The sequence below is a fragment of the Gopherus evgoodei genome, chromosome 3 (assembly GCF_007399415.2).
Source record: "Gopherus evgoodei ecotype Sinaloan lineage chromosome 3, rGopEvg1_v1.p, whole genome shotgun sequence".
NCBI classification, from domain to species: Eukaryota; Metazoa; Chordata; order Testudines; family Testudinidae; genus Gopherus; species Gopherus evgoodei.
The window spans coordinates 152,972,697-152,995,962 of record NC_044324.1 but is presented as its reverse complement, the minus strand read 5'-3'; the positions used below and the strand labels follow the sequence as shown (position 1 = coordinate 152,995,962).

At 42.3% G+C, this 23,266-nt stretch overlaps 1 protein-coding gene across 2 annotated transcripts in view; it reads right to left on the bottom strand.

Moving 5' to 3' along the window:
* Positions 1 to 23,266, bottom strand: part of KIF26B (kinesin family member 26B) — a 458,615-nt gene that overhangs the window by 93,131 nt on the left and 342,218 nt on the right. For both annotated transcript variants that reach the window (XM_030557033.1, XM_030557034.1), the window contains 4 exons: positions 11,727 to 11,933; positions 10,244 to 10,337; positions 7,587 to 7,849; positions 48 to 231 (listed from right to left, as the gene is read on the bottom strand). In XM_030557033.1, coding sequence (XP_030412893.1) covers positions 48 to 231; positions 7,587 to 7,849; positions 10,244 to 10,337; positions 11,727 to 11,933 — 748 coding nt within the window. The remainder of the gene's footprint in view (positions 1 to 47; positions 232 to 7,586; positions 7,850 to 10,243; positions 10,338 to 11,726; positions 11,934 to 23,266) is intronic.

Below are 23,266 nucleotides of genomic sequence, written 5' to 3'. Positions count from 1 at the left end.
ATACAACTGCATGTGGCGAGGACACAGAAGAAAACAGAATGACTTACTGCCACCTTTGCCGCTCTTCTCCATGCGGTATTGGTAGATGTGTAGAGTGAAGAGCATGTGCGAGTTCCTGTGGTCCTCCTCATCACAGTCTCGCTGTTTGCTTCGGCGGGAGGCTATCGCTGCATCGAGGAAGAAGGCAGCCTTCTCCGCAGTGGGGGCACGGAGCTCACTCTGGTTTTGAAGCTGCAAGGCAACCCAGGGAAAGCAAATAAAGCAGCCTTGTCAGGTTTCAGCACTAGCAGGTAACATTCTTAGTGCCCTGAAGTCTAAGCACAGCTAAATGCACTAGGGACATAGGATTGTGACACTGCACCAGACCCGGGGTTCAGCTGTCCTGTCAGTGAGCATGGCCAGTACCAGATGCTTTAGAAGATAGATTGCCATGTCCAGGCTTTTGCCTGGGAATCTATGGCTGTACCTAATTGCTGTACCTTTGGCTGCAGTTCTATGAAAATCTAAGGACTAGACGTACTCCTGGGGGGTGGAAGGATACATGTAAGTGTCTATGTTACATTACTTTCCTAAACCTTAAGCCATGTATTATACCACATTACCTTGGACTTGCGGTTGGTTTTTAACCACCATTGTTTGCAGTTCATTGCCATTCAGCTTCAGAGCTGTCAGTTAACAGGCATTACCACAGTGTTTGTGCTGCTAAAGTGGGATTACTGCGTTATCCCCTTTTGAGATTTAACATAGAAATGAACCACTGTAGCAGAGATATAAATTCATGTGTCTTTTTATACACACTATACATGCTCAGGTCCTCGTTCTTGCTTTTCTCCCTCTCTGCACTTAAGCCCCAAAAATATCCAAGAGGAGGCTTTGCACTGTCTGCAGCCCGTGTTTAAAACAACCACAAAAGAACACAACAACACTTCTCAGTCACATCGATGGAAGCAGGGATTATCAATGGGCACAAGGCTCCTCTACATATTCAGTTTGGTTTTTTTTAAAAGAAAACCCAAATGTCACATGGAAGTGCTGTTTTTGCATCTCCCTGGATGTGACAACCAAGAGGCTTGCTAATATCAGCGATGGAATCACAGTGTGGAGAAGTTAGAACTATTGAGTGGATTCATCCCGGTAACTGTGCTACAGCCTGTGAAGGGACCAAGCAAATGAGGGTTGGGCCTCCCCTATTCAAGGGTTGCCAAGGTTGCCCTGACTTGTGCTTCCCACTGCAATAGTACCTAAAGGCCTTGCAACAGCAGGAAACAACAAGTTCAGGCTCTCAGCATGCCAGGGGGAATTCTGAGCTGGCCTTCAGAGAGGCACAATATATCCCAGAGGTCCCCACAATGCTCCCTTCTCTGTACCTGGCCAGCTCTGCCTGCTGGCGGGGGCAGGCCTATTGCTTGTGTGCCAGGGACTGAAGAGGGAGTAGTCCTTGCACTCTGGGAAACCAAACGTCTGTAGACTGTACTCAGCCCTTGCGAGAGGTGGAGGAAGAGCATAAAGGAGAGGAAGTCTTCCCCCACAAGTTGGTCGGAGGCAATCCATTAGATGAAGCAGCATGTCATGTACATACAATCGCATTTGCTGGACCTTAGTCACAGTCTCCAGTATTGGGAATGTAAACTGCTCTTCTCTCTCCAAAATGATAGCGAGCATGAAGTCAGATATTATTAACTCTTGATAACGTGAGGAATGTGTGCATGCTTCATGTCATTGAAAGTTAGTTTAGAGAAGTGACACGTGATTATGAAATATGACATTCACAGCTCCATAGATTCCAAGGCCAGAAGGGAGTATAGTGATCATCTAGTCTGACCTCCTCTATAACACAGGCCATAGAACTTCCCAAGATAATCCCTAGTGGATAGCTTTTAGAAAACCATCCAATCTTGAATTAAAAATGGTCAGTGATGGAGAATCCACAACAACCCTTGTTAAATTGTTCCAGTGGTTAATTACCCTCACTGTCAAAAATTTACACCTCATTTCCAAGTCTGAATTTCCAGCCATTGGCTCATATTACACCTTTCTCTGCTAGAATGAAGAGCCCATTATTAAATATCTTTGAACAAGTAATCCCTTAACCTTCTCTTTGTTAAACTAAACAGACTGAACTCTTTGAGTCTCTCAATATAATGCATGTTTTCGTATCCTTGAATCATTTTCATGGGTCTTGTCTCCAATTAATCAACATCCTTCTTGGACGGTGGGCACCAGAACAGGACACAGTATTCTAGCAGCGGGCACACCGGTGCCAAATACAGAGGTAAAATAATCTCTCTACTTCTACTTGTAATTCCCCTGTATATCCATCCAAGGATCACATTAGCTCCTTTGCCCACCGTGTCACACCGGGAGTTCATGTTCAGCTGATTATCCACCACAACCCAAAAATCTTTTTCAGAGTCACTGCTTCCCTATGTTCCTAGATGTATATATTTATGTTTAGCCATATTAAAACACATAGTTTGCTTGTGCCCAGTTTGCTCTGTATCAATTATCTTTCTTCATTATTTACCTCTCCCTCTATTTTTGTGTCATCTGCAAACTTTATCAGTGATGATTTTATGTTTTCTTCCAGGTCATTGATAAAAATGTTAAATAGCATTGGGACATGAACTGACCCTGCATGACCCCACTGGAAACACACCCACTAGATGACGATTCCCCGTTTACAATTACATTTTGAGACCTATCAGTCAGCCAGTTTTTAATCCATGCCCTGTTAATTTTTAATAATTGTACATATACTGATGATGGCATTGGTGTTGGTAATACACAGAGCTGGTCCACAGACTACAGGGGAGGCCTGTTTGTCTGAGAGGTTTAAATACACCCACAAGTTTCCTTTTTCAGCCCTTACTATGAGTGGAGCTCAGGAGTAAGTTCCTCCTCTATAAGAGAGGGAGCCCAAATAAAGGGTGAATAAAGTCATTAGAAGGTTAGAATCCACCTAACCAAGTCCCACTAATCTATTTGCTTTCTTACAAATGCATATTTTCTCAATTGATGCGGAGCACAGTTAGGGGTAGATATATATTAAAACAACCTCACCTTGTAAGCAACAAGATCATCCTCAAAACCATACACACTAAAGTCTGATTGAGAATAATATGACATATAGGAATCATGTTGCTGATTTTGCACATATATTAATAAAACATTTTACCTTCTTTTCCTCTGAGTATATCAAGCATTAATTCAGTTGTGTTGTATGAAGCTGTGAAACCTTTAGGCCCTGTCTGTTCCATTTTGTTTCTTACAGCTGTCCCCATACTCCATTTTGTTTTTGTTCTCCTCCTGTGGCCACCCTTCCCTGGCTGTTAAGTTGTTTACCAGGGCCACTGCCCTTCTCAAAGGGAGGACCCCTTGAGTTGTTTAACAAGAGCCATTCCCTTCTCAAAGGGATGGCCACTTGTGCTGCGTGCTAAGTGGGACCACTGCCCTGTTCAAAGGGTTAGTCCTGTTATCACCTCGTTGAACCTGGGCTCGGCGCAGGGCAGGCAATGTCCAGAGCTGCAAGACCTATTGTGTTTTTAAGATCCTGCGCATGAGTCATAGGCCTCATGTGCTTTTGAGTCACCTATTGCACAGGACTCTGCCCAGACATGTTTCTGTGCTCACCTGCCTGGTTTTTCCCTGTGCCTCCTCCCCTGTGACAGAGGGAGCCTATCAGGATTACTGGCGGGAAACTGCCTGAGTTTGCCTTTAAAAACAGACATTTTTGGAACAAACATCAGAAAAGTTCCTGCATTGCTGCCTGGTCTGATCAGCTAGGGGTTCTGGGGGGGGGCCCTTTCTGCGCTCTCGTTTTATTTTTTGAGCGTACCCCCGTTTTTTGAAACCTCCCCCCACGAAGAACGAATTGCTACCTGAGAGATCTCCTGATTATTGAGACTGTACCGAGCCCTCCTTGCTTCTTCTGATGTTGCTGCTGCTTCTACCTTTGCTGCTGCCTTGGGGACTGGTAAGAATCCCTCTGTGAAACTTTCCCTACTTTTATTTTATTACTTTAGCTGCTGGCTCTGTTTCCCCAGCACACAGACTCAAGCTAAACCTTGTTCTGTGTCTTAAAACCTCTCAAACTCCGCAGCACTTTGCTGCTAAAAATAAGTTTGTGCCGCTGCTAAGCTCTGCTCCTGTGGGCTTTGCCTCGGGGCTCCCTGCTTTCAGTTGTATCCCTTGGCTTCAGCCACCATCCCTTGGCTTCCTTGGGAGCTGTATCCTGGGCACATACCATCTGCGCTCTGTGACTTCCCCATAGCATAAGGTGCACCATAGGTTTTGTTTTTTTTAGTTTAATAAGTCATAGTTTGTTAAGATTGTAGAGCTTGTAAATTTCACCTGCCTTGTTATAGTTTACTGTTTTGTTGCTCCGTATAGTTGCTTGTTATAGTTTTGCTCAGAATTGTGATATTTGTTGTTTTGCCTAGTCGTTGGTTAAGATAGATAAGGTTTTTGCTGATTCAAATTCATCTTCCCGCTGTCCCGATCTCCCCCTGAACTTTCCCGTGTCTGTTTTTCCCCCGCTCCAATCTCCCCCTCTGTGTGCTTCTCCGTGTCTCCCTGTTATAACTCCTTGCTGCCCCCACCCCGCGTCTGCATCACCCTCCGAACCCCCCAAACCCCTTGCTGCTTCTCCCCCTGTGAAACTTCCCAAACCCTTTGCTGGTTTTTTTTACCTTTGTTTTTGGTGTCCGCTTGTTGCTTAAACCTCTCTCCAGCCCTTCTTTACGCTTCTCCGCTGCCCCTCCCCTACCGGAGATCACCATCACGCTGCTCCATTGTCCTTACCCTGCAGGGCTTCAGAGTCCCTCCCTGCTTCCAGCCGCACTCTCCTCTCATCAGTTGCCACTAATCATTCACTCCCCTCCCCCCTCCTGTTCCTTGACAGATCATCTGCTATCCTAGCCTCACAAATTAAGTCATTACTTTTCTTTTATACCGTTACATTACATAAATTCACTTATATTCACATTTTACTTGTAATTATAACACCCCATTTGTTGCTTCCACTTTTCTGATGTACTTTGTATTTGCATTGATACCATTGTGTTACATTGTGTATAAGGCCACCAACCACTTAATATATTCTATCTAAGATTGTTGACCATTTTATATAGAAGCTACCATTTTATTTTGCATTTCTTTTTGATACGCTTATTTACTGTACTGTACCCCATTGTGCTGAACCCCACTTACTGTACCCCACTGTTAGAACTCCCTACACTGTTCAATAAGAACCCCCCCATCATTGTCTATTGTAAACACCCTATACATCCCATCCCATCATATTTCATTTTTAAATTCCTACCACTTCCTTTTTCCTTTAATAAAGAAATTAATTGGCACCCCACCTGTGTGGTAATTGCTTCCCAAGATCCCATATACCTGCAGGCAGGGACAGGCCCTTGTTTTCCACATACTGCACTTTTACAGTTGGGGTTGACAATACTGTACATCATCCTGAGGTCCTGCTTCTACTGTCCCTACTCTCTGGAGTGATTGGTGCCCTGAGGCTACTAGGTGTCATAAACAGATAGCTAAGGGTTAATGTTCTTTTACCGGTAAAGGGGTAACACCAGTAACCTGAAACACCTGACCAGAGGACCAATCAGGAAACAAGACTTTTTCAAATCTGGGTGGAGGGAAGTTTGTGTGTGAGTTCTTTGTTCTTCTTCTTGTGTCTGACCCTCTTGGCTCTGAGAGTGATCTTTCTGTCTCCTGCCTTTCTAATCTTCTGTTTCCCAGTTGTAAGTACAAAGAGATAAGACAGTAGGTTTATATTGTTTGTTTTTTGTATTTACATGTGTGTAGTTGCTGGAATGTGTTAAATTGTATTCTTTGTGGATAAGGCTGTTTATTCATATTTCTTTTAAGCAACTGACCCTGTATTTGTCACCTTAATATATAGAGACCATTTTTATGTATTTTTCTTTCTTCTTATAAAGCTTTTTTTTTTTAGACCTGTTGGAGTTTTTCTTTAGTGGGAATTTCAGGGAATTAAGTCTGCAACTCACCAGGGAATTGGTGGGAGAAAGAAGTCAGGGGGAAAATCTCTTTGTGTTAGATTTACTAAGCCTGACTTTGCATGCCCTCTGGGTGAAGAGGGAAGTACTTGTGTTTCCAGTACTGGAAACAGGGAGGGTGGAGTCCCTCTGTTTAGATTCACGAAGCTTGTTTCTGTGTATCTCTCCAGGAACCCAGGGAGGGAACACCTGGAAGGGAGAAGGGGGGGGAAAATGGTTTATTCCCCTTTGTTGCGAGACTCAAGGAATTTGGGTCTTGGGGTCCCCAGGGAAGGTTGTTGGGGGGACCAGAGTGCCTCAAAACACTCTAATTTTTTGGGTGGTGGCAGCTTTACCAGGTCCAAGCTGGTAACTAAGCTTGGAGGATTTCATGCTAACACCCATATGTTGGACGCGAAGGTCCAAATCTGGGAAAAATGTTATGACACTGGGTGCTTAGGGTTCAGAGACTGTAATTGTGCCCTGTCATTGTGAATTTCCCCCCAACTTGTGAGCTCACATAGGGACAAGGCCTGTTGCTGTGTATATAGCAAAAGGAAAGAGTGGGCATTTTTTGTACCAACTAAGTAAAAGTAAAAAAGCCATAGACTTTCTAGTGGTTGCCCAGGAGGTAATATGAACTACTTAGGTGTTCCTGCTGACTCTCCACGCCTGAAGAGAGTTGGAGTTATTCTTGGCTTGGCCAGCCCTAACATTTATTTCTTGGCAACAATTATAAGTAGCTATTAATACTTCCTACAACATTGGTAATGCTAGTGCCATGAATAAAGTAGTTTATAGAGAGATAAACAGCTAAAGAAATGGCTTCCAGCTATTTGTGCAATACTGTAAATATTTTAGCTTGTTGTTTTATAAAAGAGATCACAGTTCTTCCCTTTTTTTAGTGGGGGTGAGGGGGAAGGTGAATTTTGTTTGCTCTGAATGTTTTCAAATTTTATTGCAAACATCAACCTCTGCTCATCATCAGTCATACTGGAGGCCGGGAAAGCAGATGGCCCCACAGCTGCAGGTCATAAAGTTCTTGTGTGTTTCAAAGTAAACACATTCAAGTCTGCAAAGCTTATGCTTCAAGTAGTTCTTGAATTTGAATTCTACCATCTTAGTAGCTCAGAAAAATATCACTAGTCTTGGCAGAATTTGATATATATTTTTTTTTTATAATTTTGATGAATAATATCAAGGTTTAAGCATAAATTTTCACAGTTGCAGGAAAGTGGTGTGGGGGGTTGGACAATAATTATTTAAATGACAGTAGAAATTGAGAATCAAAAAGTTAAAGCTTAATAACTGTTAAATCAAATTTGCCAGCATCACATCAAAATATATAAGTAAATATCCTTAAACCAAACTCAAATAAGTTCTCAAGAAGAATTTTTCTTACCTTGCCTATCTGGAAAGTTCAGTTATCATAGATGGAAATATTGTTATCACTTTTGTGTGTATGGAGCAATTGATGTTTACCAGCATTTACTGATGAAAATCTAATCTTTTCAAGCCTAAATATCACATTGCTAGAGATTAGTTTTCATTTAAAATTAATCTTAAATTTACCTGCATGCCACAGATTGGGTCCTCACAAAGGTAGACACCTGGGGACTGACCATCCTGCAGGCTGCCTGTAGCTACTTCTGACAGTAAGTCCCTCAGATTTTCTTCTTTCCCCCACACTTCCACTGCAGAGATCCGGACTGAGAAGCGGGCCCCTGTCTTCTCTTTCCGTTCATTAATCAGCTTGAAGAGCCATGAGATGGCGCAGGGGATTATGCCTAGGTTCTGCATGGAATCATCTTTTCCAATCATGGTGTATGACTTTCCTGTCAGGTAGGAGGGAGGGGAGAAAAGAAAACTAAATTACACTCAGTGCATCTAGAGCTTTCTGTCAAATGACATTATTCTGCACAGGCTCAGGAAAACCATTTCCTTTACTAAAGACAGACAGATGGAAAGAAAGGACAAATGACAGCATTTAAAACTAGTAGGCTAGATCCAGAGTTGCGATCCATTTCTCTGTAGCATTCTGCCACCATAAAGAGGCTGAAAAACAGGCAGATCTTCCTAGATGAAGATTCCCCTAACATTCAAGGAATCCTTAGCTGAGCTATAGCTGGTTCCTACACCACTCTGCAGCCAACAGTGTACAGGGCATGTCGGGCAGGGTGGAGGGTGTGCGAGTGTCATGCGCTCCAACAATCCCTAGTTTGGAAATGATCTCCTGGTGGGGAGGAATGTTACTAGCCAGCATACTTTAGAGCAGCCCCTAGATGGTTCTATAGGATGCTGGGGCTGGAAATGCATAGAGTTGGCCCCGGGATCAGGGAGCTGCAGCTGGCTCTTTTCTGCATCCCTTCCTTAACTACACTCAGCAGAAGCTCGACTTATCATATAATCTGGTCCAGAGGTGGTCCCACGATGTTGGGTTTGGATCCAGATCAAAATGTTCCCTAAGTTCAGTGTTCTCTTGAACCAGGATTTTGGTGCAGGCCTGTCTCTGTTTAAAACATCTGTTAATTAAAAGCATGCATACAGTATTATCTTACTCTGTTTTCTGAATTACTTCAAATACTGCACATAGTTAAGTTTTCAGAATCTCTCTCTCATTTATAGCTCTTTCTATAGCTGTCACACAAACGATATTGATATGTATACACTTTAGACAATTTCTCATGGCTTTTTTTCTTACCTTATTTCATTTAATGAATTGTGGGCATAAGTGGAATCTAATGTTAAGAAGATTAGTGCAGCAAGATATTTTTAGACTTTACAACTCTTTGTGAAACTGTCTGTCTCTCTCTGTAGGAGAGGGAATGGTGGGGAAGGCAGTTAATGAAGCAGCTGCACATTGTCAGCTAATGTTTTATACTTTATCTTAGTCTAGATTAGATCATTAAAAACCTGGAAATCGGGAGGCAGAGTTGACCAATTGGTAGGACACTGGACTGGGAACATGGACTCTCTAGCTGGCATTGCTTCACTTACTCTCTGGCCTTAAGCAAGACATGAAGGCTTGAGACTTCAAGTATTCATCAATTCTGGGTGCCTCCATTTTGGATGCAATTTGAGACAACCAGTGCCTGACAGTGTACTGTACTTCTTCATTACCTGAAGAATGGAAGTTTCCTTGAAGTGTTTTTTTTCCTTGGTAGAACTGCATGGGATCACTTTTCAGGCAGTAATAAAGGTGGCAAAGTTGTTGCCTTTAAATAGTCAGCATTTCCCAACAGATACCTCTAGATATGGATGAGCAGTACATAAAATTACGTTAGAATTTTAGGTTTCAGAGTAGCAGCTGTGTTAGTCTGTATCCGCAAAAAGAACAGGAGTACTTGTGGCACCTTAGAGACTAACTAATTTATTTTAGCATAAGCTTTTGTGGGCTACAGCCCACATCTGAAGAAGTGGGCTGTAGCCCACAAAAGCTTATGGTCAAATAAATTTGTTAATCTCTAAGGTGCCACAAGTACTCTTGTTAGAATTGTAGTGTCTTCTAAAAGAATCTTGTTTTGATGACACTCTTTTTGTCAGCATTGAACGTTTTGATCATGCAAATGGTTGCAGAAGCAAATTTTTGGCTAGTCACTGAAGATTCAATTAATAATTAAATAAAATTTGTTTCAGGCAGAAAAGAAAGTGGTTTAGAATGGGTAGGTCATCCATCAAAGAACAGCCAAAAATATCATGAGACTTAGGCACCCAGTCCCAGTGCTTATATTTTGAATCACAAATATCAAATACTTGAAGGAATATAATCAGTTTGTAAGCAGCCCATAAGACTGCAATAGTTGCATAGATTTCTAACACTGAAAATATTCATAAAAGCTGTAGATTACTATGCGATAATTCATCAATCACCACATTATTCTTATTACTATTACTTCCACTGCAGTAGTGCCTAAGGACAACAGGCAGGGTTCAGAACTCCATTATACAAAGTACTAAACAAGAACACACAAAGGCAGCCCATGCTGCTGAGACCCCACAATCTAGGAGTTAGACAATATGTAACAATGGAATAAACAGACAAATGAGAAAGGAGGACCAGGTAGGGAAAAGACACTTGCATGAGTGAGGTGTTTCAATTTCATATACATAATAGTGCACTGAACGCAGGCAGTTTAGAAGCTGTTGTTCTCCTTAACCTAAAATAAAAATCATTTAAGACTTGAAGTAGAAACTTCGCAGTTTGAGTAAGGAAATGTAACAATACCAACCCAGTTTGGCATGGCCAAAGCAGAATACGCAGCCGTCTGCCCCATTCACCACTGACTGGATCACCTCAGCCACAGTCCCAGCACACACTTCAGCCTGCCATGAGTAGAACAAGATTGACAAAGGTATTTAATAAGACAATTAATAGAAACATCATAAATATTAATGGCTGTGACAGCACCAAAATGTCATTGCTGATTTCCAATAGTATGGCGTCATCTCTAAGGGCCCAAGCTCACATGTCCTACTTATGTGAGTTGCCCCATTGAAGTTAATGGCCTTTTTTTGTTTACATTTTTTCTTTAAAAATTGCACTTTTTCAACCATTTTTGCTGCTGTTTATCCAAATTTTGGATGCAGTGAAAGTGTTACAATTCTGCTGTCAGGTGGGTGGGAGTCTATGAACAATGTACAACCCTTTTGTCTGGTCTTCACTAGGAAATATTTTCTGAAATTTTCCACTTTTGCTTTGAATCTCCACAGCCGTTAGCAATTGTAGGAGCCCGAATGAAGACAAGATATTGGTAGCCGGTGCTGTTTTAAGCACCTTGTCATATAGATTCACCCTGATCAGGTTTAGACAACACAGGCAGACACCCAGACCCCTGTCTAAACTATTCTGTCCACTTCTTACACTATGCCCATCAGCTGGGGCTCAGCTAGTAGTAGCAACATTTAAGAATTTTAGGGAAAATTTCCTACTGTAGATAAGACCTTGATGGTTGCTTCTCCATTGGTCCAGTTTACAGACATCTGTTACGCTATTGTTTTGTAATCCGTAATTAATATTACCACTAATTATTTATATATCTGGGGTAGAGCCCGTGTCGTCTTCTACTGGCAAAACCCCACATAAATATTCTTCAGCTTCTTAATGAGTTGAGGATAGAATATAGGATTAGCCATCTTCACATTATTGACTTGCAACACAATTACTAACCAAAAACAGTTGAAGGAGTATCATCAAATACTGTTATCTGGTGTTTATTCGCAGGCTAGGCAGTATTTTATATCACTAGTAAGATTTATCGTACATGTAATGCAAAAGATTAAAGCAGCAGTTCTCTAACTTCTTTGAACCGTGACCCGCTTCGGACATTAAAAATTACTACACGACCCCAGGAGGGGGCGGGGACTAAAGCCTTACCCTGCCCCATCTCTGCCACCCTGGATTTGGGGGCCAAAGCTAGCCTAAATCTAAGATAGCCCTGGCGACCCCATTAAAATGAGGTCCCGAACCACTTTGGGGTCCTGACTCAGAGTTTGAGAACCGCTGGATTAAAGTAAAGCTGATCATCATATTATAGAGATTTGATTTAACTTATTTATCTCAGTATTGCTGACATCTATGGACCAAATTAATCCCTGGTCTAGCTCCAGTGAAATCTCTGAAATTACAGCAGGGATGAATTTGCCTCTTGGGCACACTAGTGCTAACTGGAAAACATCTTAGATCCCTGTTAGTCCAAGTCATACATTGCCTACCTGAGATGCATCTTGGGGGAAAACTGCATCAAAAGCAAACATCTTCGGCGGAACCTGATTGCCCCTTTTCTGGAAGGTGTTCTGGCCTCCACAGGACAATGGGTCATACAGAGTAATTTGCTTCTTACGTGGATCAACCTTTAAGAAGGAGCTTGACTCAGACGTATCCCGGGCAAGAGTGGAACAAATGCGTACCATGACTTTCACCTGTCAGAAAACACAAAGAAAATCACATTTAATTAGAGCATTGAATATACTAGAGTTTAGGATTTTTTAAATGGCTTTCAAATTTCAACGCGTCAAATCATTCTTGCTTTACTCAAGCCAGTAGGGCCACTGAGGTCAATAGACATCCAAGTGTTTGTAAAGGAAGCAGAATTTGGCCTAAAGTGCACAATTACTAAGGCCAAGAGCCCGCTCTCTCTTGCCTTAATGGTCAACTTGTGTATTTAATGATTACCAGGCACATCAATGTATTTTAATGTCTCAGTTACTCTAGGACAAAGATATTACATCACCTTTTTTGTCTTGTGATTCACATAAATAGAAAATTAACTGCATCCTAGCAGACCAATTAAACAAACCAAAAGGTAATCTAGGCTGCTAAACTATCGAGGCTGATGCTGTTTCTATGAAGACGACTGATTAATAAAGCAAATACATAAAAGTTTGATCTGTAATTTACACCTTTTAATTTCTAATCCAAATGCCGACATGAAATGCCCAGTTCGTAGTGTCATCAAAGAGTTGTGAAAGAGCCTAGTTTTAATGGTCAGCTTTTGAAATTATCTCCAAGGGTCTGGAATGTAATAAGCGTAAAAGGATGTGTTAAAACATGTTAGCTCACAATCCATTAGATGAGTACATAACAAGGTGTTATTTCTATGACTAAGACTCTGTGGGATGTAATGAGTTTATACAGTATCCTTAACCAAACTTATAAGCCATTTACATATAAGCAAAACCACTGATAATTCAACACAGCTTTGGTCCCTTCAGTAATTTTACTTGTATTTGGCACATGACTTTTTGAACTTTGTAGGATACATTCCCCATCTTTGTCAACTCCTTTCCTTTCAAGTCACAGCTGTGTTGTTTTGTCTGGAAGCAGACTGACTTCAGGACGACAACCAGACAGAACTTATGGTTAAAAGCTTCTTAAATATGTCAGTTGTATCAAACACACAAGTTTGGGCAAGTGGCAGTGCATTAAGTGGTGTCCTCATCATAGTGTGAAAGCATAACTACTGTTAACATTATGGAAGTGGCATGTATGCCTCTAGAGAAGACTATTTCCGAATTTTGAGGCAAATTACAATTTTTTTCTCTCTGCAATGCAAACAGAGCAGTTTCGTGCAAATTACCATCTGAATATAGTCTGTGTGCACAAGAGGGGAATGGACCCAATGCCAAATGCTCCTCTCCCCATTTGGGATGGCACTACTTGTGAGTGAGGATCCCCGTTCATGGTGGCACTAGCCCTCCAAACTGAGATGAGATTAAATCAGAAGCCTGGTGAGTTCAAACTCACTGGGACAAATTCATCCTTGCTATAACTCCACTGACAATGGAATTACACCAAGCATCAATGTAGTCCATTCAGTATTTGTGTGTTCCCTTCTGCATACACCCATGGCTAAACGGGGTGATTTGGCCCTAAATCTCTTAGCATGAGAAAACAATTTGATCATTAGACAGGAAGTCTGGTTAAGACTCTGTACCCAGGCTTTCTGTTCTGTGTTCCACTACCAATTAAGGTAAAACAGAGAAACATTGCTGGAGTGCAGAAGGTTCTGGTCTCATTTATTCAGCCTCACTATTTGTTTAACCTTCCTCCCCAATCCCTAATTTAAAAAGCCTTTTTTTTTTAATGCCTCCCCACTTTCCATATTGTGTTAAAGGCATACTATTCAGCACTGCCGTAGGTAGGCACAGCTACCATTGAAGAAAGTGGGAGTTACACCCACTGGAGCTCTAGGGCTGAATTTAGCTCAAAATAATTAATTTATTGCTGATGCAATTCTCCAGGCAGTTCAGGGAGAGTCAAGTCAATGGGGTAGGGAGGGAGCACAGCAAGAAATCCCTAGCAGGGTAAGAAACCAAAAGAGCAAATATAAACCTTTAACGGTTTTCCTGCTTGCATCTTGCTCCCTGTTTGCTTTCTCTGCAGTGCCCTGTAGTTTTAAACGGATGCCGACATTTGGAGCATGAGATTGATCTGCTGGAAATCAAACTGACATAACACTGTAAATAAAAACAAACTGCCTGATGCGCTTTTAAAATCTATTTTTTCTGTGTGTTCAGGTGATGTATTTGAGTGCTACCAACCACATCCTGCAAACTCCTGATCACTTCACGCAGGGAGCAGAACTGACTGAATATACCCCAGGACTGATTCTAATCTCAATTACAATCTCAATTACATCCCTTAGCTGCAGTGGAGTTACTCCTGATTTAACCTGTTTAAGTGACATCAGAATTAGGCCCATTTCATCTCACTGCTGAATTAACATAATTGACCGTTCTATTCTGCAGCAAGTGTTTCTGCTCTTAGGATGGCAGAGGTTTCAGGAGCCAGATCTCTCTCTCACTGGCATAAAAAGCCAGTGTAGCTGAAATTATAAAATTTACTATCGTTAGTGGCAAATATGCTGAATAAACCGCCATCACGAGTTCATCAGGGAGTGACCCAAAGATAGATAGCATAAATTATTTGCCTACTAGTTCCTGGTGTTCTGGTATATGTGAGCTTTATTCTGTACCTGTGAGGTGAGCTAATGACATTACGTTGCAATGTACATTGATATTTCCACAGCATTGGTCTTTCATTTGTTTTGAAGAAGAGACTGAGAATTTTCTATTGGTCAAAGTGAAGAATGATTATGTTGACCAGAGCATTCTGGATTGTAACCTCAGTTAAGAGAGACACTTATGACAGTGTAATAACGGTAGGCAAATCACTGGACTGCCTTGTGCCAATGTCAGCTTAGTACATGCCCACTATAAACCAGATGCAAGGACTGCCAGATTCTGATCTCACGTGACTGAAAATCAGAAGCAGCTCCACTAATTTCAACTGGAGTGGGTCAAAACTGCTGTAAGAGCTAGTTAGAGCCAAAATGTCTTAGCTGACTTTCTTGTGAAATGGCAAAGAGGAGGTGTTTAAAAATTGCCTAAGACTATGAAAAAGTGGATCAACTTGACATCATTATTTTCCACATGAATTTAAACAGTTTTCTTCTAAATAGTATATACAGTATGGATAGGTAATATTTATATTAGTTTCCAAAAGTAAATATTCATTTAATTATTAAACATGGGAGCTGTCCCTTTGACCATTAATTTATATTTATTTATTTTATAATTGGAGATATACCAATCTCCTAGAACTGGAAGGGACCTGGAAGGGTCATTGAGTCCAGCCCCCTGCCTTCACTAGCAGGACCATTTTTGCCCCAGATCCCTAAGTGGCTCCCTCAAGGATTGAACTTATAACCCTGGGTTTAGCAGGCCAATGCTTAAACCACTGAGCTATCTCTCCCCCTGAAATCTACAATGTCCCTTAATTATCAGAGGGTAGCCGTGTTAGTCTGGATCTGTAAAAGCAGCAAAGAATCCTGTGGCACCTTATAGACTAACAGACGTTTTGGAGCATGAGCTTTCGTGGGTGAATACCCACTTCCTCAGATGCATGTAATGGAAATATCCAGGGGCAGGTATATATATGTGTGCTAGCAAGCAAGCTAGAGATAACGAGGTCAGTTCAATCAGGGAGGATGAGGCCCTGTTCTAGCAGTTGAAGTGTGCAAAATAACACCTCAACTGCTAGAACAGGGCCTCATCCTCCCTGATTGAACTGACCTCGTTATCTCTAGCTTGCTTGCTAGCACACATATATATACCTGCCCCTGGATATTTCCATTACATGCATCTGAGGAAGTGGGTATTCACCCACGAAAGCTCATGCTCCAAAACGTCTGTTAGTCTATAAGGTGCCACAGGATTCTTTGCTGCTTTTAATGTCCCTTAATGTGGCTTTTAGCAGATATTTTAGGGGAACACCACAGTCAGTTATCAAGTTGGAGACTGAGGTTTTACCAACCCCTCTGAAAGCACTGTCTTCTCTGAAAAAAGACTAATAGAACATAGGCAGGTTTTTATTAGACACCAATGCATTATGGGGCAAATCTAGACCTGGAAAAGAAATGCAACTGTCATGGAACTCTCTTGGACAAAATTAATGTGAACAAAAATAGTGCTGTAAATTAAACACAGTGTATAACTGAGGTGAAAAGTGAGTCTGAGTAGTAACAAAGGGTAACCACTGATTCAGCATTTTGTAGGAGCCTGACTCTGCTCTCGTTACACCAGTTTCATTCCACTGTAACTCCCTTGACTTCAATTCAGTTATTCCTGCTTTATAGCAAATTAATTGGAAGAAGAATCAAGCCTAGGTGTGCAAAATAGGTATAATTTACAGTCCAAAGACAGCTGCCACTGGGTATAGTTAAAGAAGGTACAAACAGAAAAGGTATAAGATACAGTAGAGGTGGCCTGCAAAATGGGGATACTGATACTTAGATTCACACATGTAATCCTGGTACTATATGTTAAGCACAGTAAAACAAAGGGATCAAAGGGATATTCGTATTTGGAGCAAATGGTTTGTGGTTAAGGCATAAATGAATGAGAGCCAGGAGATGTGGGCTCTATCTCCGGATTTGCCAAAGACATGCAATGTGACCATAGACAGGAGCTCCTTGATCGCTGCTTCATTTCCCAATCTGTAAAATGGGTAAAATTACCACCTCCCTCACAGGAAAGTTGTATGGCTACATTCAGTCACATTGGTCAAGTGCTTTAAGGATTCTCAGATGGAAGGTACTATTGAAGTGCAAATTATTATTACATATTCTAATTATTATCTGTGTAACTTAATAGTGAAGATGTCACACAAGAAAATTCTCCGACTCTGGTTATGACAATAGTAAATGGAATTGACTACATCAGGCAGAACTGATGGAGCCACATGGCCCATTGAACTCCCATTTCACATGCAATTTATGAACAGGTAGGGGTGATGGGTTTAAAGCCAGTGCAGGACCATGCAATATACTACACCAGGGAGGCAGTATGAAGGAAGGTAGAACACTAATTCATTCAGCTATGGGGATAGCTCCAGGAACCTTTCAGTTCAATTTCAGGTTGAAGATCACAGCTGCTGCTCTGGGTAAGAGAGAATATAGTGCAGTTCATTTGAAGTTAGCTGAACAGTGGGGTTTAAGAACTTTAATACTTTTTGCTTTGCCTTGCAATTTAAATGAACTATAAATCGAGATTTTTCTCCTTAAAGGCAGGAAATTGGGTTTTTATGCTTCGCTTCCTGTGTGTCATTATTCCCTTAGTCCATTGCTACACTTCCCCACTAATCCTCTGTAATTAAAGAGTTTAGGATATACCACTTGTGATTTACAGGACCACTCAGACTGCCTGCTGAAGTTCTTATTTGAGTCCCAATAATTGTTCAGGTCCTTGCCAGTGTCAAGCTTCAGATACACCTCTCTGATTGTTTCCATATAACAGAAAAAAAAATGCAAGACACAAGAGTGTGCTCCTGGAACACACATTATTAATAAAACAAACATTCTGGATCAAATTTTGGTCTCATACCCAGGTCAATCCAGATTAACTCAGTCTACTTACTCTGGTTTTACATCGGTTTGAATGAGTTCAGAATGTGGCTCACTTTTTCTGCATTGTGAAGTTTCTTTGCCTAAACATAAGCCTTGCCTCCTAATATTGCACACTCCATGGGCAGCAGCACCAGTGCTTGCAAACTTGAGCATATAGGGCACAATCCAAGTCCATTGATCGCAATTGTGCATACAGGGCTTGATAGAAGCCCACTGAATTTAGTAGGAGTCCTTTAATTGATTTCAAGGGGGTTTAGGTCCAGCCTATAGGTCTTTATTGTGCCCTTACACCAGTTCTGCACTCTGTCATTGGCTTCAGTGGTGTTACTCTTGATCTGCATCAATGTAAGCGAAAGCAGAATCAAGCCCATACTGCTTAGACTTTCATTACCAGGCCTTGTTTTAAATTGTAACACCACTTTTATGGCTGTATTTGTATACACTGGTCACCGGCATGAGAAGGTCACCATTTACCCACAGTTCCCACGCAGTAGTGTCAGTCATAGCACTGTCATTTTATGCATAGGGAAATAATTTTGTTATTTCTATCCCACTGTACAGTAGCTGTTAGTGAATGCAGATTTGCTAATGGTCACTACTGTCATTTAAGCTGACAAAATCAGGCTGCCTCACTTCCCAATTTTTACACTGTGCCCCCAAAAACTTCTTGTTCTTGAATCAAGAGGGGAAAACCGGCTAACTGCAGGTTTTTCCCTCTGGGAAGCCCATTTAGTGGCCCACCAAGGCCCTTTTCTTATGTTCTCAATCTGCATGGAAAGTGCTGGAAACTACAACAGTCAGGGGAAGAAAAAAAAGCTACATTGAGCCAGTGATATGTCCCTCTCTCACATGCCTGCAGGGGATTTGTGGATTCCTGACAGTGAAGTACGGAACACGGGGTAGGTAAACTGCATCAAACACTAATAACCAGGAACGGAGGCTGAAGTAAGGGAACAGAAGTCTTTGGAGACCTGCTTCAACACTGGGGATATTCTCACTTCCTCCTACCCCTGACTGTAAGATTTAGTTTGAGGCTCATTTATCTAATTATTCAGCAGATAGGCCTAGACAGCTGTTGCTTTGGGCAGTGTGCTTGTCTTTACGAGCTGCTTCATTCATCAATCATTTCAGCACCTTCTGTTGGATGTACACTGTAGCATGAGGGGAGGCAGGGATTGTGATGTATTCAGTGGAGAGACAGAGCAGGGCTACTGAGCAATATTAGCACTCCATCAATGTAATGGCAATCACTGGCTGCAGAAACAGCCTTATTGGAGGTTAATGAAGAGTGGGCTTTGTAATTTCTCACCGTTACTGCTGTAAATAATGGCAACAGATATATTTTGTTGTAGCCAGCCACAAAACATTACAGCACAATAAAATCTATAACTTCTCATTGCTTATGCACATATACTTTCTTCACATGATGGATGTAAAGCTAGAAGCTTTCCTGCACTGTCCAGATGATCTGGAATCATTTTGATAAGTTTCACCATTTAAAGAAGCCTCATATCCTTTTCTTCCAACTCAGAAGACATAACTATTAATGTTAAAATGAAACCTAGATAGTCAAGATAAAGAGATCAGGCTAAATTTAACCAAATGCAGCCTGGAGTAAGTGAAGGCAGCTGCAATGGACATCTCTGGGCCAACCTCAGCAGTGACAACCCTGGGGTAAGTTACATCGGGTGTAACTTGGTCAGAAAATGTAATTGGGCTCACTTCTCCTCTCAGGCCATTTATCATCAGTGGCATAATTCTGCAGGATTCCGTGCAGCCACTGCTGATTTACATTAGTTTGAGTGACAAGAGAATCAAGCCATTGTGTGCAAGTGGCAAAGCAATGCTCTGCTACTGACATTAGTTTGGGATTCAGTGAGTTTGTAACTCATACTCCAAGAGACCGGGAGAGAGGATGTAGCGGGATAAGCAGCTAACAGGAAGATGTAAGATAAAACCCACACATCTGGTTTAATTCCCACCTTCGCTATCCACAACTCTGCTAGGGAGCTATTTCACACTCGACATGAGTGCAACCTCCAGTGGTACCTGATGGGAATGGCTTCCTCTTACGCAAGTGCTGAATTTTGCATACCCACTAATTGTCAGATCTGTGCAAGTTACAGTATGCCACGTATATCCATTGTGCTAAATCCTGCACTCCCCTATAGCCAGCACAAGGGGGCTATAGAGCAGACTCTAGGGATACCGCCAACATAGTGGCATAAAGCTGGCATAGCCCAGCCTCCAGCACTATGCCAGGCCAGAAGTATGAGCATGGGGAGGGACAAGACCAAAACCTTGTTGCCCTGCAGTCCCCAGGAGGCAGATGGCCCTAGGGTTGAGGAGCAGTCCTGAAGCTGCTCTAAACTATATTGGAAGACAAATTGGTCCCTGGCTGCATCCAAGATTGGGGACCCACAAATAGTTCCTTTGTGGTTTCACCACTTCTACTGTGCAGCAGTTGCAAATTACACCACCATTTATATCACCTTTCAAAAGGCACAAGCAGTTAAAGATAAAAAATGTCATGACAACTCAGCAGCAAACTAATACATACTGTTCCTCATTATTGTATTTGTACAGAGCCAATCTGATGCTACGTGTATTACAAAAGGGGACTGATTCTTCTGTCTTTCACACCTGTAACCCCACTTGAGTCACACCAGAATAAAACCAGTCCAAATGAGGGGAGAATAAGGGCCAATATCTCTACTTTGAAAAAACTCTAGACAAGGCCTCATCCTGATCTCACCCATTTTACACCAGCGAGCATCCATTGGCTTGATTAGAGTAACTTCTGATTTACACCAGTGTATGTGAGATCCAAATCAGTCCCAGGGGGTTCTAATGTCAGCACATAGACAACAGAAAAGGAAAAAGTTATGAAAGAAGGAGGATGGGGGGAACAATTTTACTCTCTATAGATACCTAGTCATCTACACATTATTGTTTCTGTAACTAATATAACGGAAGGGATAACAGAAAAATATGAGGGGGAATATAAGAGGTCAACGGTACAAACTCTTTTAGGTTACAAGACCAAGCCTAAGCCAGTGGGATCTTGTTCATATAAGAGCAGACTTAAATTCTGTAATCACCTGGTATGATACGGACACAATGCTGAGTACCACATACTGCCTGAAACCAGCTTATATGTCCCTGCCAAGTCACATCAGAAGTTGCATTGCCATCTGGTCATTTGTTAATCTAATGAGGAACAGTGCAACCTTATGGTTCTTTTCTTTTTAGGGACAGAGGAATTTGGATCACATCACCAGAAGGCATAATCCCTCCCTGAGTTCCCCAACACACAGGGGATCATGTATCCTGCACTATCCTTTTGGTTCTTCCCTGACCCTTATTGGCAATTTTGCCTCCCAAAGGAGCATGGAGGGAGCAGTCTCTACGCTTCCCCAAGTTCAGGGATAGAGAGTGACCTACGTCTTTGTGCCCCCTCTCCCCTACTACCCCGCAACACACTCACTTGCCTACTTGCAAAAGGCCCAGCAACATTTTAATCCAGATTGTATGTTGAAGCTGGAACTCTATCCTCTCCTGGCAATTTCTTTAAATCAGACATTTTACCGCATTTTCATAAGAGATGGACTCAAACCGGAACAGCGCAATCTAAATATCCCCGAACAAGCTGTCAAACTTGTCTCCTCTAGAACTATTACATGAATCTTTTAGAGGACACCTACCAATGAAGTCAATGGAAGCTTTGCATACAAAGTACTGGAGGGTTACCAATACCAGTAGAATGGGGGAAATTTCTGCTCACTTCTGTCCTTCAGTACAGAATGTATTCTCCAGCTCTGATTAAAAATGTAACAACAAATATGTTTGACTGCCATGAATTTCAAGAATGCTGATGAGGGCTCCACTTTCCGTGTGGTCAGGTTTCCTCCCCTTTCTAAATGGACCGACTTTTATGTGCAGCTTCACTTTTAATGGGCTTTTAGGCTGGAGTTTCCCCCAAACCCAAACAGCTCTAACTCAGTTCCCCTTAATCCTCTCCCCAATTTCCCACAGGGATACTCACATTCTGATTAGTGTTCAGCCTTTTAGAACGAATCGTTAAAGGGGATCCGGATAAAGGACAGTATTCATACTTTATGGCAAACACACAAAGCTCAGAAGGAGTACTAGCCTCCCATGCATACAACAGGCCAAATGCTGCCTCCATGCACACCCCAGAAGGGGCATTCTGTGCACCAAGAAAATCTGCAGAGACCAAGGAGGTGTGTGTCCCCATAGACGCTGGATTTTGAGTAGCAGTGGAGTGGCTCGTCTGCCTTTACCACATAGCCTCAAAGTTGCAGAAGCCCCCATGGGCACAATGTGTTCCCATCATGAGAAGGGCAATGACTGGGGGATCCAGGAAGTGAGGAATCCACTGGCCCTTTTGTCTAGTCTATGGCTATACCACCCACAGAAACACTGAGGAGGGGAGGGATAGCTCAGTGGTTTGAGCATTGGCCTGCTAAACCCAGGGTTGCTAGTTCAATCCTTGAGGGGGCCATTTAGGGAACTGGGGTAAAAATCTGTCTGGAGATTGGTCCTGCTTTGAGCAGGGGGCTGGACTAGATGACCTCCTGAGGTCCCTTCCAATGCTGATATTCTATGATTCCATGAATCTGCTGCAGTGCAGGAAGCCTTAAGGGGAGCTCTGCTCTACTGCACTCAGGGTTCCCTCCTGGAAACCTGCTCCTCCTGCAAAACAGAACCACAGATTTCAGAGCCATCAGGGCTCTCCATCCCTGGTGTGAATGTGTCTATATGGGGTGGGCAGCAGAAAGTAGGTGGATATCACACAGCATCAACATCTCAAACTTCCTTGCTGTGTATTTAAGATGATACATTGCTCCATACTCAACATACTGCTAAAACACCAGTATCCAAAGAAGTATTACATAGGTGCATTACAGTATAACAGACCTGATACCTTCAGTAGCTAGTTTACCTTAATTCTCTAACTAGATAGAGGGGCATTCAGGGTTTCTCATTACACATGATCAGGTACAAGGGCAGAGACCAGGAGCTCCTATTTAACAAGATGCTCTGTATCTTGTTTAATCAAATGAGAATTTTAATGGAAAGAATGAGAAAAAAGAAAAACAATTCTGAAGTCACTGTTAAGCATGTCTTTGAGATGACTTCTATTATAAGTGTTAGCCAGACAAAGAATGCTTAGGCATTGCACAAACGACAAAGAAGCCTAGGCCTTTTTATTATTTATACAAATGATCTCCATGATTACGCGCAAAGGAAGATTTCCAAGTCTGCACATGACATTGTTCGGTGTGGCACTGTAAATAATGAGCAGTGGCGCAATCAGATAAGAAGGATTTACATTATTTAAAGCTGAGCGGCAATAGGTGACAAATTGCAGTTTAATGTAGATAAGTGTGGAAAAGTATGCACAGAGCCAGGGAATGAAAACTGATAATAATATTCACTAAATAAAGTGGGTGACTCAAGGTTTCTGAGTGGAGAAAAGATTTGGTAGTTCAGTGAGAGAAAAAAAAATTCCAAAGTTCTAGACCGGGGTGGGCAAACTACGGCCTATGGGCCGGATCCGGCCCTTCAAGACTTTGGAGCCGGCCTGCAGGATTGCGCCCTGAGGCTCTGCGGCACTCTCAGAAGCGGCCAGCACCACTTTCCTGCAGCCTCCGGGTCGGGGGGCAGAGGGCTCCGTGCATTGCTCTTGCCTCCAGGCACTGCCCCCTGCAGCCCCCATTGGCTGGGAATGGGGAACTGTGGCCAATGGGAGTTTGGAGGAGATACCTGGAGGTGCGGCAAGGGCAGCACATGTGGAGGCCTCCCCCTCCCTGTCACCCAGGG